Genomic DNA, 17,288 nt, shown 5'->3' on the forward strand with positions numbered 1-17,288 from the left:
GGCTTTATATGTGCTCAAGCCGAGCGAGCTCTTCACATTAGCCTATTGAAACAACTTGCATTCAATTTCGAACATTCAAGACAGCACTATGGGAATGTTTACTCGCGTTGTGATGCGTAAGAAAAGATGTAAGCTTGCTATTCTTTCACTGATAAACCATCTTTAGCTTGGTGGGGACCCGCGAAGAAGAACCGTGTCCGCCAGCAATTCTTCCTTAAGGTTTCCCCAGGTGTTCCCCAATCAAGTAAGGATAAGGAAATATTCAACCCTGACTGGTCAATTAAACCGGAATGGGATTACGAGAAAGAAGGCAACCGTCTAGTGTTTATTGACAAGTCCAATTCTGGTCGTCGGTACACTGAAGACGATCTGGCATCCTGTCGACAGGACCAATTCACAACTATGGTGTAAATGGTAAAGTGATATAACGTTACAAGAAAAAACAGAAAAAGAGTGTATTTGAATTTGACCTGGCTACTTATTATGGATCCGGCGCGCCACGCGGTCCTTGGAAATGAGACGTAGGCTATCAAAAGGGCCATTAGTTAAATGTACGCTAGAAAAAGTCGTTGGATAATCCTCAATTCTCTTACTCAATTGTGCCCTTGACAAGACTAGTCAGGAAGTAGCTACATCCTAAATGACTTTAATTTTCGGATTGGACTTATCGAAAGAAGGGCTCTACTTTCTAACAAAAAGGAAGCTACGCTGATGTGCCTGGGACAATACTTGGGAGCAAAACGTGTTACCATTGCCATTTGGAAATGCATACAGTAACATGCGTAGTACATCTAGTCTAATGGAGAGTACTGCCATATAGACCCAGCCGAGGATACCCGCCAAAGTTTTGTGTGTATGGTGCTACCATTACCGCTGAAGCTCTCTGCTGAGGTACAGTGCTTCCGGAAATCGGTGTCACCACCTACACTCTTCGATTGTTTTTCGAACCCTAATGCCAAGATCTACCATACTGTATTAAGGATAGTTCCAGAATGGTAATATTTCTGTGTGTATTTTCATATTATAATATACGGTACTTTACTTCATTATTACATGATGCCATGCCCAACCAGCATTGAGAGTGCATTGGGGCTGAGGCCGCTGAGACGTTGATCTTACCTGTCCTGGTCATAGACTCAGAGGAGTCTATCTCCTGAAAAAGCAAGAATGGGCAGTGTCCAGCAGTCCCTGCACTTGCCTCTTTCCCTCCTTTATTCTCATCTTCTTTGAAGACATTTTCTCTATGCCCACCTATCCTCGCTATCCTTTAAGTCGACCGGGCCGACCTTCCCTCGTCTTTCCGAGCCTCTCCTCTCCGTCATCAACACCTTTCGAAAGAGCCTTCGTCGCCTGACTGTGACAATCGAAATGGCTTCGCTGGCTGGTGCCGAAAATGATGATTACGGACAGGCGAGCTCCTCGGAGCCGCTATCCAAGGCTAGCAGCCAGAAAGAAACATCCGAAATCCAGACACTAGGTCGCAGATCTATTTGGCTCGACACATGGCTATTCGAGAGCCTTACGCTAGGATTCAGTATTGCGTGTTTTATCGCTCTATGCGGTGTTCTAAGAGCATACGATAATAAAGTGCGGCCACAGATGGCTTATAGCTTAAGCCTCAACACGATCGTCTCGGTGCTAGCGACAGGATGCAAATCCTCTTTGATCTTAGCGATAGGAGAAGCGATTAGCCAGTTGAAATGGTTATGGTTTCAAGATACGAGACGCAGACAGTTATTTGACCTCCAGACATTCGATGCCGCTAGCAGAGGCCCGCTAGGCTCGCTGATGATTCTTATCCATCATCGCGGCCGGTCGCTCGTCTCGCTGGGTGCAGTAGTTGTCATCCTTCTACTAGCATTTGATCCGTTTATGCAACAGGTCCTAAGCTATCCTGTGCGAAAAACCGATTCCAATGATATTGGCGGTGCGGTTGCGCCACAGCTACGCGAATTCATTCCCACGTCGGTAACTCTCGATTGGTGGACCGCCTTCGCGCAGGGAATCTGGTCTAATGAGAGCGTTATCCTCCAGCCTACCTGTTCGTCAGACAGTTGTACTTGGAAGGAATTCTCGTCGGTCGGCATATGTAGCCGGTGTGCTGATATGACTACCGTCGCTACGCTTAAGTGCAGTTTGCCCAACCTGACGGTATCCTTCAACAGAACATGCCAGATCATCCTGCCTCATGGTGATGCGTCTAATTTTACCATAGTCTATGACGACGATGATGGTAGCTTGAGTCTCCCGGCCAGGATGATCTGGCAACCTTTTCAGTTCGACATATGGTCTGGAAAATCTGGTCCCAATACCACTTTTGCTGGCGTGGACCATCCGCTCCTGACATACGCGTATGCTGAGATTGGGTTCAACCACCATAGTCTTTCACCCGGTTCCCGTGTCTCCGATAGAATCTTTATCAAGAACGTGACTGACTGTACCCTTTCGGTCTGCCTTAGAGACTTCAATGTCTCCGTAACGAATGGGCACACTTCGATACAAACTCTGAAAATTGATTTTGGCACATATTGGAACCAGACAGAAAAGCCCTATACCGCAGATAAAATTGCGTGCTGGAGGCCTGGGCGCCCCCACGCCGGCGACCAAGCCATGACCGAGTTCTCCTTTTGCAACGGTAATTTGTGGGTCGTCACAGATTATGCTCAACCTTTGTTTCCTGCTGTGGAGCAATTCGGATGGGCGTTTAATTCCACCCTCGACGGATGGATAGGCCCCTACGTGTCTCCAAATGATTTTGATGGCCATCTCCACTATGGCCATCCCAACCTTGGTCGCATCGCGAATGTCGGCTTCGAAAAAATCATTACAAACGTGGCCGCTTCCTTGACCAAGCTGGGCCTGGAGAAAACAAACTACAGTGTCAATGGCACTGTACATATCACTGAGGTCTTTGTGAGCGTGCAGTGGCCCTGGCTAGCCCTTCCGGCCTTGTTGGTTCTCATTGGGACTATCTTTGTGATCGCCACCATTGCTGTGAATAGAAGGAGTAATGCACCCCTTTGGAAGTCGTCTGCTTTGGCACCCCTCTATCATGGATTGGAGAGATTTGAAAAAGATGAGTACATGACTGCTAGCATCATGGAGAAGGCGGCAGAGAGGGTAGTTGTTCAGCTGCAGTACTCTGCGCACAATGGACGACTGATGCTACGGTGGCAAGAATTACCAGATGCCTGTCAGGGTCCACTTCCGAGGGGCATCCTAGAAGACAAAACGCCCCGTCAGGAGCAAAACCTTGGGCAACGCCAAAGAACTGCCCTCACTATATAAGGAGTCCCGATCGTCACATTAGTGTCGGAACCCCGACAGACAGGACTGCGGACAGTGGGCTCGGGATTTCCCAAAAGGTTGGTTTTCTGGACTAGCATTTGGACACCAGTGCCCTCCTGATGTTAGAGGTTGTTGCTAGCATCTGGAATTCATCCCATAGAGAGATAGCCATCTCGTCGAGGTATACAATGATCTGGTATTTTACAGTACAAGGCCCAGGAACCGGAGCTGTTCTTTGCCTACGCTAGAAGCAAATTAGCGGTTCTTGGCATTAGGGTTCGGAACACAACCGAAGAGTGTAGGTGGTGACACCGATTTCCGGAAGCACTGTACAATAGTAGCTCAAGTAAATCAAGTCCATATGTAGTGCGCAACGGACACATGCTTGTCATCAAAGTCTTCTTCGCAAGGGCATCGGTAGATATGGTCTCAGCGAGAGCAGGTTGTGATTTTACAAGCAGTGGAGAAAGTTGATGAAAGAAAATTTACTGCGGTGTTGTCATATTCCTTCCCTTGCAAAACATGATGAGATCTCTGGGCAACCTCTAAACTTGTGAAACATTCTTCCACAATTACATACACAATCTCATAGTCCCAACTGGGGAAAATAAGCCAAACTCAGGTTAAAGTTACTATCCTCGCTATCAGAATATCGTTATCGAAGTTTCGGTAACTACTCTTTGAAGTACTTGTAACATGTAAACACAAGCAAATGTCTGTTGCTGGTCCCACTTAGGGTGACTGATAGTTTTGCCCAACGAACTTCATAGCTAATATGGCTAAGTCATCGTTTTTTGGTTTGGTCTCTCCGTGACTGGCTGGAAATAATTGATCGATAGGAAGAACGTCAAATCGATGTGCTGAATCAAGCTTTGGATGTGAAGGAGGCTCCAATGCGTCTAAAATGGATTCCGACTTCCAGCCCCTCTCCAGCTCACTTTTGAAATTATACAGAGCCATCCTTTCCAGATGTACCGAAAGCCTCCAGTACTGTGCTAGGCGGTATACTGATGCGTGCTTGCCCAGGTTTTTGGACGTATCTGCGAGATCAAATATGTATCAAACATCAGCGGCTATTGAATGTAAAACCAGTCTCTAACTCACCGGGATTCTTTGCATCTGGGTACGACAAGTCCGAATAAAAACCAAAGTATACCAGTTCCAAAACTCTCCACACGGAGTGTACATCCGAACAGTGTACGTGGTATACCCCTTTTCCGGTTACCTGAATGCTCCGCCGGAAGACATATTCCAGATGGGAACTTTCAGAAGCGAGAACTGATATGTGCACGGGAAGGCGGTGTCCTTGTACAATAATGACACCATCGGCAGTTATATACCGTGATTCCCAGAGTTTTTTCCGCCGAACAAGAGTGAGGAATCCTAAGCTGAGAGGCCTCATGATTAATTGTCAGCTCTGCGAAAATGATGGATTCTAAGTACCAAATAAAAATGCGCCTTACTAAATGGGTACTTTAAATTTAGAGTGCAACGTTTCTGGTTAGAACCTAGACCAATGATGTTCATTCGGGAAGCCCGCAGGGCTAATTACCGGTTACTGTTCGCACACAGTGACCGGTCTCCTATTGGTGGAACCAAGCAACAATCGTTATACTTTATAGATCTTGATAGATTGTTGGACGTTCACCAACCACATTGAGACTACTTGAATAGCCCAACATCTAAGGAAAGGTATAGTAATTTGAGATTAAACTTGTTAGGACCGTAAGTACAGGAGGAGCGAATGTGCAGGATGCTACTTCAAGTCTTTATTTTCCAAAAAAGAGAGATAGAAGATTTCGGAAACAGCTCACCTCTATCTCCAACAGTTTATATAGCTTCTACAAAATGAGAACCTAAAATATATACACCGCGACGCGGAAACCTTGGGAAATCAGGCTGGAGTTTTTGAACTGTCTGGAGCGTAAAGTCATTAAAAGGAAATATCAATATTCGAAATTTTTCTTGGAATGCTGTTTCTTCATGTGCAGCTTCTGAAAGTTCAACGCCAATAAATGCCTTGTAGCAGAGAGCACAGACTTTTCCTGCTTAGCTTAAACAAATGGTAACCATATCAATTCCTGTCTCCTATTTCCGATGTTTATATGCAGAGGAAGTCTCATATCTGGGTATTGTTTGTTGCTTCATCATGAACGTAACGGAAAGTTACGCCGCTGCAGTTGGTTGTGTAGGCCTTTTACTGTTTGTCTTTAGAGTCCATAGCTGTACTTCATCATCCTTCTCTATTTATGTATCGAGGTATCTGACATATCCTTACCTTGTGAGTCGACATCGCCTTATCGGCCCATGGACACCTATTGGAATTGCTTCATACCTTCTTTATTTAGGAGGGAACATATTTTGCCTAGTGTTTTCGGTTTCCAATGGTCAAGAAATCGGTTATCGAGCCGGACAACTGGCAGTTGTAAACATGATTTTTCTTTTCGCTTCACCACACTTGAGTCTTCTCGCGGATATGATGGGAATTTCGGTTCGTACATGTCGAAGGATGCATGGTCTAATAGGTTACACGTCCTTTTTGTTGATAGTGCTCCATGTTTTCGTAACATCACTTATTTACCAGGCGGCGTTTTCTCTGAAGAAAATTGAAAACGTCTGCATTATGACTGTGAGTTTAAGTTTTCTATGGTGAATATGGCTAATGTCGTCTAGGGTTTAATATCAACTGGCGTAACAGCAGTACTTTTTACCACTCCCTTTCGTCTAGTGATCTACGAAGTTTTGCTGCGAGCCCATCAAGTCTTAGCAGCGTTTCTTCTCTTTGCTATCTGGAGGCATGTGTCAGCATGGCAACCTCTTGCGAGATATTGCATTTTTGGGTCTCTTGGATTGTTCACCTTAGCATCGCTATTTGAAGTTATTCGGTTGGTTTTCAGAAACTCGCATCTTACATCTAAAGGCCATTGTAGGGTCTACATCCAGAACCCTGTAACACCCTCAGGTATTCAAGATCGTTCATCAGGGCGCGACGAACGAGATAGATACGGTTCCAGAAAAGAAGGACATGCTGTCATTGTACGTATCTTACTTCCTCGTCCAATGAAAGTCGATGCTGGACAGTACATAAATCTTTGGATGCCAACGCTGAACCTTGTATCGTGGACGCAAACCCACCCTTTTATGGTTACTTCGTGGTCCCCTAAACCTGAAAGAGAATTGGAATTGTATATCAAAGGACAGCGTGGGCTATCATTGCAGATAATTCAACGAGCTCAGGCGAATTTAGATCGATGTTCCTCACTCTTTGGAGTTGTCACTGGCCCCCATGGCATTAACAAGCCCATAAATCATCATACGAGCACAATACTTATCGCCACTGGTGCTGGAATTGCAGCGGTAATTCCATACGCCAAAAAAATCCTTTACGGTTTTAATTCGCTCTCCTGTACGAAGCGTGTTCATTTAGTGTGGCAAATACAAGGACCTGGTAAGCCGTTCTGGCCTTACTTGGCAAGCAGTTGCTGATTGTGAAGATATGGCTGTTATTCCTGCTATCGAGATGATTAACGACTTACTGAAACGTGACATGTCGCCGAATCGTTATGTACTGTCCCCAGCCTGACCCCCTCAAGAGATGTACTAAGAAATCAGATATTTACGGCATCAATATATGACAAATCGGAAACCATGGGTGACCGTCGCATTGGAAATCATGAGTGTGGGTTTTGGAGAACAGGTAGTGCAAACTACACCGACATCATAAGGAATGAGATAGCCGGTGATTCGAACGAGAACATCACGAATGTTGAAGAAGAATATCGGAAAATTCTCGTTATGGGTGTGTCCAGATCCCCAATGAAAGAAGACACACTGATTTTTCAGTTTCCGCAAGCAATGAGGTTCGGGATAAATTACGGGGCATTGTTCGCAGCCTGTTGAAGAAAAATGTATCCCTGGCTGAACTAGAATTCCAACCCGACTAACAGGGTAAGGAAATTTCTGGATTAATATAACTATTGGTTTCATAGGCAACTGATTGCTCCAATACCTGAAAGCTCCAATACGTCACTTACCTTGGAAGGGAAACACGGTTTGGGATATAGAGCACAATATATCGGACATGAGTTCTACATGTATATGACTCGATCCACCTTGACCTCGAACCATGCTTGAGGTTGGTTGATATCGCCTAAAAGACTGCCATAGCTGTTAATTGACATGACTCATCAAAGGTACATGGAAGGAGGCAACTGCGGAGGAATGCCTTAATTGGAAAAGCGCGCTTTGAGTGCAGTGCTCGGGAAGATTGCGGGAGAGATTGGAGGTAAAGTTGATGTCGAATATTACGGCAACTCAACTCTTATGTTTGTAGTTCGGAGGAAGATTGCTTAATTTCTTCTGACAGGAAACATAAGGGTTTATATACAACATCTAACCCCAAGATCTGGCCCCAAGATTCATTTCGAATGTGTCGGGACATATCCTCCTGTCAGAACAAACTAGCGGTGACCCACTGCTAGCGATTTATAGATAACATCCCTTGCTTGGTGTACGAATTCTTGCGCTGGGCTGCGGCTCCGGTGTTGTGACAACCGAGGGCCGGCGTGGGATCTAGGGGTGTTTTCCAACTAGGCTGAGTACTGTATCTACATCTATCTACATGAATCAATCAACTTTTGCTTTAGGAGCATGCACACTGTTCACTTAACTGTGTACACAGTACCTAGCAGGTGATACCAACATAATGAGTCACTGGAATTCCATTGAGGTGAGGAATTGATTCCAGTGAAATACGACAGATCACAATAATTATAAACTATCCTGTTATACATATGTACAGTACCAGGAGGGGTGTGCTTTGAGCCGATGTTTGAGCATGAGACATAATTCGTAAGGGTCAGAGAGGATATCACAGTACAGTCATTCTCGAAATCGGCTTGACCAATACACACTGAGGAACTCTTTTCTCGCACCACCGCCAAGACATTAGCGCAGATAAATGATTGAGCGGCTCGCACTAAATTGAGGGGCGCAGTAAAGTGCGCCTTGTATATTACAGTCCCTAGGTACGTAATATATTATATTACGTATGGAAAGTCCGTGAGCACCATCGTAGGCCAGTGATATCTGGTTGCGCGGGAGCTACTGCCGCCTTTTTCCAGAAGATCTGCCTGGAGCCTCGTGCCTAGAATATCTAAGCAACAATGTCCATTTGATTGTGAAGACGTACAGTACTTCCGGAAGACGGTGTCACCACTTACACTCTTCGAACCCTAATGCCAATATCAACTAGCTTATATCTAGTATAGCCCGGGAATAATCCTTTCCAATGATATTGTATTGTAACTACAGAAAGTAACATTACCTGTATCATAATAACATGTTACAATATCTAGGTAACACATAAGCCCCGGGTTGGTTTCTGCCTTATCCATTTTTCCAGAATTCTGCTGCATATCATCGCCTCCATGGTCTATGCTAGTTGGGTTCATGTTCATGATGCATGCATACCGCGCGCGCAATCACATGTCGTTTCACTCACCGCCCAAGCCTTATAACATAACGTTAGTTAAATTGATAGATGGGCACAATAGCAATTTAGACCTGTTGCGATTCCATTGGTTAACCTGTACGATCCACTTCTCTGTTTCGACAGATCGAAGCAACGGGCATCGGCGGTTGTTCTGTTTGCAAAAGTGGGCTAGCCCAGACCGGGCGGCCCAGACCGGGCGGCACAAGCGGTTGCGCCCTCTACGCCATCTTCCTGGACGCCAAGAGGCCGCATGCAGCTCAATGCCGACTTCTGCTCTCCAAATCAGCCTTGCTATCTGTAGCACGTTACTATGACATCAATATTTCAACTCAAACCCGTTGTATTTTCTGATTGCTGCTTGTTGTTTCGGCCGTTTGCAGGTAATCGCCGCCTTCCCCTCATGACCAGATGAGCGCGTGAACACGTTTCCTAATTTGATCTTGGAATCGGTGGCTTTAGTTTGGAACACTATGCTGGGAATAATACAGTATACTTATCGAGGCTCCATGAATGATCGCATACCATATATCAGCACTCGAGATGGGGACCGTGTTTTATAGAGATGGCATAAGGCTGAGGCTTCGAATGCTTGAGCATGTGTACGTCATTCGCAGAGCTAATTCGCATAGTAGACTAGTAAAAATATGAGAATTGGCTCGCCGGGGGAGAAGACTACTGAGTTCAGCAGTTATGAACGCTTCATTTTATATCGTCATTTTCTCCTCGACGGGCTAAAGATCATATGGACAACAGATGCGTCCATTGTATCGGAATTGATTAACCCTCTATCACTTCTAGACCAAATACTCGAATTCCAGGGTGTTGTCATCATATCATTGTTTCCGGCCATATTTGATCATCGACCAGTCCAGAATTCATGTGGGCTATAGGTGCGTTCATGGTGTTGTAATTGAACAAAACTTTATCTTTACCGGTTGAATATAAAATCAGGCAAGGATTCCCTCTTCTCTCGCAGCCGACATAGGATTTAATCTTACAGCTCCCCAGACCAAACTCTTACCACATATATCCTGTCTTAGTTGATTCTGCATCAACACAACCCCTGCAACCGAGCCACGATGGCGGACAAGTCTGACGACTGCACTGTTGATGTTCTCCATAACACACCTATTGATATGCTGAATATTTCGGAGCCGGGTCAGTCAGAAACCATTGAGGACCTTTTGGAGCGTGGCAAGACGCAAAAAGTACGGATTCTGATCGGTTCGGAGAACCCTCAGCACAAATGCCAGATTCCGTATGCGCGCACAAAAGCCTGGATTACATTCGACAAGGAAGAAGCACTGCGAGAGTGCGTTCGATTATTGCGCTGGTCAGACGAACGGCTTAGAAGCCTGGTTGCTGAAGGGCCAAAATGGGCATGGGAAAAAACATTCCGCGAAGGGATGACGATTAGTTTTGGGGTTAACTGGTATGACCGCAACTTCTTTGAGCAGCGTCGTGATGCTTTTACGGAGCCAAAACATGCGGCCTATTACAGGCGCTTCGGCGCGGATCCAGAGGACTTTCATATCACACACTTGGTTCAAGGCGACCCAGGCTTTGATGAGGAAGTGATGAAGTAATGTGAGCGTCCAATCGGCGCCGACGGTTCTGTGCAGGAATAGCTCGGTTTTCTGTGGTAGGGAAATTATTCTGCCTCGCTACTTATGGCGACTGAGATTACGAGCGTGGTTTAGTAATGGCTTAAGATGGGAATTTATAGGGACACTCCAAATTATAGATGCACCAGATGTAGTAGCTGGTCTTATGGATGAGCTGTCAGCCGTGCAAGTCGTTCTTGTGGCTTTGGATACTGCTCGCAAGAACTCCCAGCTTGAGAAGCTCACGCCCGATGTGAGGATGATGACACCCCAATCGACCATTACGATGTGCCGAATTGCCTGCGATAACTTTCGCGTGAAGCTGGCGCGGTGGACTAAACACTCGGATGACAAGATTCATTTGTGGGATCGAGTTAATGTCGGCTTATTCGCTGAATGGACCGTCGAGGCTTTAAGTGAACTGCTCAGCCGCTACAAGTCTACCATATGTTCTGTTGCACCTGAGCTGATTGATTTCTTTTATCCAACAGATGGTGTATGGAAACCCGCTGGGCTCGAGAACAGTAGCACACAGCCAAATCCCTCTCTCTACCGACGGAGAAATACCGTCCAGCTTGAGACAAATGATGATCTGATCCCAGCGGGAAAATGTACATGAAACTTAAATGACAGAAAGGTAACTTGCTGGTCTGACGCGGCACATGATTCATTAACTAAGAGATATCGACTTTGTAGTGCGCGACGCATATAATCACAAAGATTTGATGATCGAGTGGGACTGCCAGGTTTATCTTGCTTTTTGTTGTTTGATCTAGGCTTAGTTTCCGAAGCTATTGAGTAGCTTCAAGTTCAACATGCTGCTATAGAGATTCTCTGAAGCGCTGCTCGCGAAGGCCCGCCAGGTGCACACGTGGAAAAGAATGACAAGTTCGAGATGAGTGAGGAAGGGAGTATTCTTTTTGGTCTCATCAACTGCGATCATGACGTCGAGCTCCACCATTAAATCCGCATGGCAAGGCCACCAATCCTGGCAAGGGAGCGGTCACACATCCATGATGTTGCTCATCCCTCTGCTCGTCCTGCCAGCTGAAGCCCTCTCTCAATCGCTCCCCGACATGGTCCTGTTGTAGGTTGATTCCTCGGTAGTATTTGCTGCGTTGGGCAAATAAAGTTGTGTTTTCGGACGATGAAATCCGACCTTATTTTCTCCGGTCGTGGGATAGTACCCCTCGTATGCCCCAACTCCTGGTTATTCCAGCTCCTCGTGTTTGACTTGCATTTCTATGGAAAATTATCTATATCATGGCTTGCCCCTACCCTGACGAGAAACGAGGCGATGTATTTACTAATGTAAGTACCGTACAAGTAATTATACAGTAATATTGATATTCCGGTGCTGTAATATGGTATGATGGATCTTGGCATTAGGGTTCCAGAAACAATCGAAGAGTGGAGGTGGTGATACAGTCATTCTCGAAATCGGCTTGACCAATACACACATGATAACTCTTTGCTGGCCCCACCGCCAAGGCCTTAGCGCAGATCCATCATTGAGCAGACCGCATTTATGGAAGGACATTGTAAAATGCAGCTTGTATGGTACAATACCTTGCTACGTAATATTACACTATGTGTACAAGAATTGAGAGAAATTGTTTGGAAACCTAGTGGATCTCTGCAAATCATGTGGAGAGGGCCGACTGGCGCCTTCTAACTTGATGGTCTGCTGGGTGACTTCGATTCTCCCTCCCATCCCGTGCGGCATGTGCCGAGGAGTGTCTCTATGGCTCAGAGAACCTCATATCGAATTGTACCATAGGCAAACAACTGTTTCGACCAGTTTTCGGTTGTTTGCAAGCGAGTAGCAGCCTTAACGGCGGCCGATGGCGTGCGCCTCAACTAATAGTCACTCACCATAAGTCTGTCATTAAATTAGGCCCAGAAATATGCGTCCCGATTCTATCCTCAGCCATGACGGTTACGGCGTTCAACAAAGCATAAGGTTTGATCCCACGGTCAATCCACCATTTTCACTAATGTTAATATCGGCTCCTTTATCGATCAGAAGCCTCGCTACCGCCTCGTGGCCATTCTCCGAGGCCTGTGAAAGCGGTGTCGATCCACTTTTATCGCCGATGTTGATATCGGCTCCCTTGTCGATGAGAAGCCTCGCTACCGCCTCGTGGCCATTCTCTGAGGCCCGTGAAAGCGGTGTCGATCCACTGTTATCGCCGATGCTGATATCGGCTCCCTTGTCGATGAGAAGCCTCGCTACCGCCTCGTGGCCATTCTTCAAGGCTAGTGAAAGTGGTGTCAATTCACTGTTATCGCTGATGTTGATATCGGCTCCTTTATTGACTAGAAGCCTCGCTACTCCCTCGTGGCCATTCTCTGAGGCCCGTGAAAGCGGTGTCGATCCACTGTTATCGCCGATGCTGATATCGGCTCCCTTGTCGATGAGAAGCCTCGCTACCGCCTCGTGGCCATTCTTCAAGGCTAGTGAAAGTGGTGTCGATCCACTGTAATGGGAGATGTTGATATCGGCTCCTTTATCGATTAGAAGCCTGGCTACCGCCTCGTGGCCATTCTTTGAGGCTAGCGAAAGTGGTGTCAATTCACTGTTATCGCTGATGTTGATATCGGCTCCCTTGTCGATGAGAAGCCTCGCTACCGCCTCGTGGCCATTCTTCAAGGCCCATTGGAGTGGTGTCGACCTAATGTCATCGCTGATGTTGATATCGGCTCCCTTGTCGATGAGAAGCCTCGCTACCGCCTCGTGGCCATTCTTCAAGGCTAGTGAAAGTGGTGTCGATCCACTTTTATCGCCGATGTTGATATCGGCTCCCTTGTCGATGAGAAGCCTCGCTACCGCCTCGTGGCCATTCTCTGATGCCCGTGAAAGTGGTGTTCGGTCCCCTCTATCCATGTCATCAAGGGGCATTCCTGTCCGTAAAAGGAGCTTGACAATGCCTGCCCGACCATCCTGGGCAGCCCAAGATAGCGGTGTTCGATTTTCGTATCCCTTAAAATCTTTCCTGTAGTTTAGGCCGTCTGTAAGGTCGATTCCATCGTGAATGCTCGAAGGCGAGTTCAAAAGAGCAGCAACAGTGTCTTTGTTACCATTGGCTAAAGCAGCAAAAAGTGGGTACTTGTATCTCTCCCCAAGGACGTGAATTTGCGGATCTCCTTTCAACCTTGCCCTGATGAGCTCGGAATGTCCTTTATCTGCCAGAATATAAAATAGATTTGCACTCGGGGTATATTTCCTATTGTTGAATTTTTCGAAAAGATTGTGGGTGTTGATCCACTTAGAGATAGAAAATGAGGACAAAAATTCGTCTTGAGGAACCGCTTTCGCCGCAGCGTTGGCATGGTAGAGGATATTCTGACTGCTATACTCCAAAAACGGGCAAGCTTCTGAGATTTCCGTCCGGCCGTAGGTGTTAGACTCAGACAGCAGCTTGCTAACAGATGTACAGATCAAAGTATGATTCATATAGACACTGCAGCATTGTTTGAGTTTCTCATGGCTTAAGCTCTCGCAATCAAGTCCAAGTTCAGGCCACAATTCATACAGACCCTTGTCCTTGATAAGAAAATCTCGGACAGATTCATGGATGAATTGAACTGTGGGCTGGCTAGATTTCGTGGCCTCGGCAAGTCCTTTTGAGGAGCTAATAACATATCTGCTAAAACTGTCGGGGCTATCACCGCTATCTGGGATGGTGACATCCGGAGGTTTGTCATCGACCAGACCCTTCAGTGACAAACCAGACCAAAGAGCATGATAGAACTCCCGCAGTTGCAAAGGCCGCTTTGCGTACAGAATCCAGAGGATGCAAAGTTGGAGGGCCTCCATATTCTCTTTGTCACGCCTCAAGATATCTCTGAATAGCTCACTCAGGTCACTCGGTATTTCCGCGAGTCTCATCCTCAGAGCCATTCCGCCCCGTCGATACTCCTTGTTAAGAATATTGACAACTAGGACGACCCACATGAAAACACCAGCAGATTTACTGAGCAGTTTTGGTTGTAGCTCTTCGACAAGCGTGGGTTCTTTGATTAGGAGGCGGCTTGTGACGTAGGTTGCCAAGTCTTCCGCATGGCCTGACTGATCCTCCAGTGTAAGCCGGATACCTCGTTGAATGACGATGTAGGGATAGTGTCGACTAGAAAAGCAGACTCGAAATAGGACCCCTTTTGCTGTAGATTGCTCGGCCAGCTCTTCAAAGTACTGGACCATGTCCACAACTTGTTGCTCATCACACTCGTCGAGAGCATCAACGAAGCAGGTAAAAGAGCGTTGACCAAGAGAGCAAACTGCATTGGCAAATAGGTCCTTAAGAACATTTAAGGAAGGGCAACCGGTTTGACTTTCGGGAACTAGCTCAGAATCGTCTAAAACAACCTGAAGGTCGGGGAACCCTTCAAGCAGTTGAAGCAGTAACGAACGATACATCCCTGAGATCGACTTTTCTAAGAAAACACCTCGAGCGTTGAAGAAAAAGGAAGCAGTGATAGCATGCTTATGACGGGCCTTGCTTTTCATGCTCGAGTACACAAACTTCATGATTGTCGACTTGCCAGCACCGGGCTTACCACTGATCCACAAAAAGCCATTGTGGTGCGTCAACTTTGCGGGATCAAGCCATGCTTCGTAGTCGGGATGGCTGAGAAACCAGCGACACGTCTTTTTTTCTTGTTGTTTGATGGTCGTTTTTCGGGAATCCATTTGCTCGAATTTAAAGGAATTTAACAAGCGCTGCCGGCGTTCGTGCGATAAACTTTGATCTGTACGTCGGGTGTGAGCAAGTGAGTCGAGATTGTTCCCCCTAGGGCTAGTATGGTTCCTTACGAAAATCGGCCGTGTAGACAATACTTGTATGCGATTCGGTCACAGGTAACTCCTCAACCAATTCTCTTGCATATGCGGCCGCGGTTGCTGCGGCATATCGCTGCCATTCTTTGTTCTTGTGAGAATCCGAGTAGTCGCAGATCCCCCGAATTGGGAGACATGGGAGGATGTCCATCAGACCAGCAGCTTCCATCTCAAAACATATGACACCTAGTTGTTCAGCAATGTTGTCCCGAGTTGTGCCGTCCTTCATGACTTGGTTCCCCGAGGCAACCGCGCCGTAATGGATCCTTATTTCGTCGGACATTCGTTGGTTTCGTGGAACTAGCTTTGAATGGTCGCATCCGTCACAGCTAGCAGTTAGAGATTCATGATCATAGGTCGCATGGAACAGGCGATCTGGCGAAGCCGGGCGAGCGTACGCGGATTGTCCTTCTAGCTTCTGTTGTAAGATGGATGAAACTCGACTAGGGCCTAGTTCGTGCTTCGAACGGAGGGTAGACACAGCCGTCATAAGCAACCGGTCGCAAATTCGAGGAATTGCTGTTCGCTGGAGTTGTCCGTCTCCAATGATCTTCCCAAGATCATACTGCATCACCCTTGTTCCAACAACAATATCACCCAAACGCACATCAGCTTTGCTTGGCACACCACCGCCAATTCCGATCATCAAACATGCGCGTATTGCTGGGAAGGTCCGCTTCATGTTCGTCATAACGATCGCTGCATTGTTTGTTCCATACTGCCCTTCTGGTAAACACGCAATAACGATATTATGTCGTTTGATGCTTCCTAGCACGTAGGTGTTTTTATCGTCCGCATGGGTAGGCAGTGTTTCGTGAAATTCGTCTAGCATGGCCTGAGCTGCTGCCATTTCTATGTGGAGCGCACAAATCCAGGCGATGGTGTACCGATCGTGTCGCGGGGAAGGCGAACCGTCACGGCAGGAGGTCTTTTGTCGTTTAGACATGTGGAATTCTGCCGTGCTTGTGCCATGGTTGTTACCTATCTGCAGGCCGTCATTAGCGCCATAGTAAGATGTCGATGCCATGATTGATAACATGCGTTGTCTGTGGTTTGTGGTGGAGGATGTTCCCTGACACTCAGCTTAAAGGGGGCAGGCCCGCTAATTCACATCAGGTGACTTCATAACGCTTAAACAGGTAATCAGACCACACGGGTATTTTGTTGCGCTTTGCGCTTGGACTGTAAGCTTTCCAACTCAGCTGCATTTCTATGAGAAGCTTTCTAATAACAGCGTCATGACGTGACCAGTCTAGTCATGCAGAATGCGACTGGTTGATAGAGAATGGAAATCGCGTGGTCAGGGGATTAAGGCGTGAGAGGTGGATGACGATTATTGCCAAATTAGGATCCCTATTTGTTTGGTCTGTTTGCACAAAGTAATTTCCACCAGTCTGCGACTACAGTGGCACCTCCAAAGTTTTCGACCACCTGAAGTACCACGCTAATCATTCTGCCGGGGCAAGAAGTGGCCGGACCACTCATAGGTTGTAGGTAGTTGGCAGTATGTCCTCAATAAGGAGGCGGTAAAAAACAGGGACTTTGGGCGGTCGAAAACTTTTGGTGCCGCTGTACCCGTGGCTTCCGCCCCACCCTGCGGTACTCTATCTTGCTGTCCTCAAAGCGATAATGGATACACTCAAGCCGGCCCAGTCCGCTCCTAGCGTCTACCAAGCCGCTTACACTATAACAGTGTGACTCTAGGACGAGATCTGCTATACTGTATAGTGCATTACTTCGCGTGATAACCTGTGAGAATCCCATAGAACCAGGTGTAATTTTCCGTCAGGGTACATACAGTACACAGCCCATTTTTATTTCGCCCTCAATTTAACACGGCCGGCTCTATAAATGATACCCGCTAACGCCTTGGCAGTGGGGCCAGGAAAGAGTTTCTCAGAGTATATTGGTCAAGGCGATTTCGAGCACGACTGTACCGATTTCCGGAAGTCCTATACGTGAATGAGTATCTTTATGTATCTAGTTCCCCCTCCATAGGGTATACTGGTTAGTACCTAGTGTGGTATATCGGCCAGGACCTTCCATCTACACATTTGCTATA

General features: G+C 46.7%; 4 protein-coding genes across 4 annotated transcripts; 3 read left to right on the plus strand and 1 right to left on the minus strand.

Annotated features, from left to right (window-relative positions):
* Window positions 1–88: 88 nt before the first annotated feature.
* On the plus strand, window positions 89–411 carry N7474_005077 (uncharacterized protein; the record flags this gene model as incomplete). Its single annotated transcript, XM_057196492.1, has 2 exons — window positions 89–116; window positions 167–411. 2 exons carry the CDS (start codon window positions 89–91, stop codon window positions 409–411), a joined length of 273 nt encoding a protein of 90 aa, XP_057053888.1.
* Window positions 412–1,368: 957 nt separating this feature from the next.
* N7474_005078 (DUF3176 domain-containing protein) lies at window positions 1,369–3,288 on the plus strand (the record flags this gene model as incomplete). Its single annotated transcript, XM_057196493.1, has 1 exon — window positions 1,369–3,288. The coding sequence occupies one exon, from the start codon at window positions 1,369–1,371 to the stop codon at window positions 3,286–3,288; it is 1,920 nt and encodes a 639-aa protein (XP_057053889.1).
* Window positions 3,289–9,861: 6,573 nt separating this feature from the next.
* Window positions 9,862–11,005, plus strand: N7474_005079 (uncharacterized protein; the record flags this gene model as incomplete). The annotated part of the gene is made up of 2 exons (XM_057196494.1): window positions 9,862–10,364; window positions 10,483–11,005. 2 exons carry the CDS (start codon window positions 9,862–9,864, stop codon window positions 11,003–11,005), a joined length of 1,026 nt encoding a protein of 341 aa, XP_057053890.1.
* Window positions 11,006–12,334: 1,329 nt separating this feature from the next.
* On the minus strand, window positions 12,335–16,253 carry N7474_005080 (uncharacterized protein; the record flags this gene model as incomplete). The annotated part of the gene is made up of 2 exons (XM_057196495.1): window positions 12,335–15,138; window positions 15,203–16,253. The coding sequence occupies 2 exons, from the start codon at window positions 16,251–16,253 to the stop codon at window positions 12,335–12,337; spliced, it is 3,855 nt and encodes a 1,284-aa protein (XP_057053891.1).
* Window positions 16,254–17,288: the final 1,035 nt, after the last annotated feature.

Source organism: Penicillium riverlandense (genome assembly GCF_028828495.1).
Source record: "Penicillium riverlandense strain IBT 135883 chromosome Unknown utg000003l_segment0_segment0, whole genome shotgun sequence".
Lineage (NCBI taxonomy): Eukaryota > Fungi > Ascomycota > Eurotiomycetes > Eurotiales > Aspergillaceae > Penicillium > Penicillium riverlandense.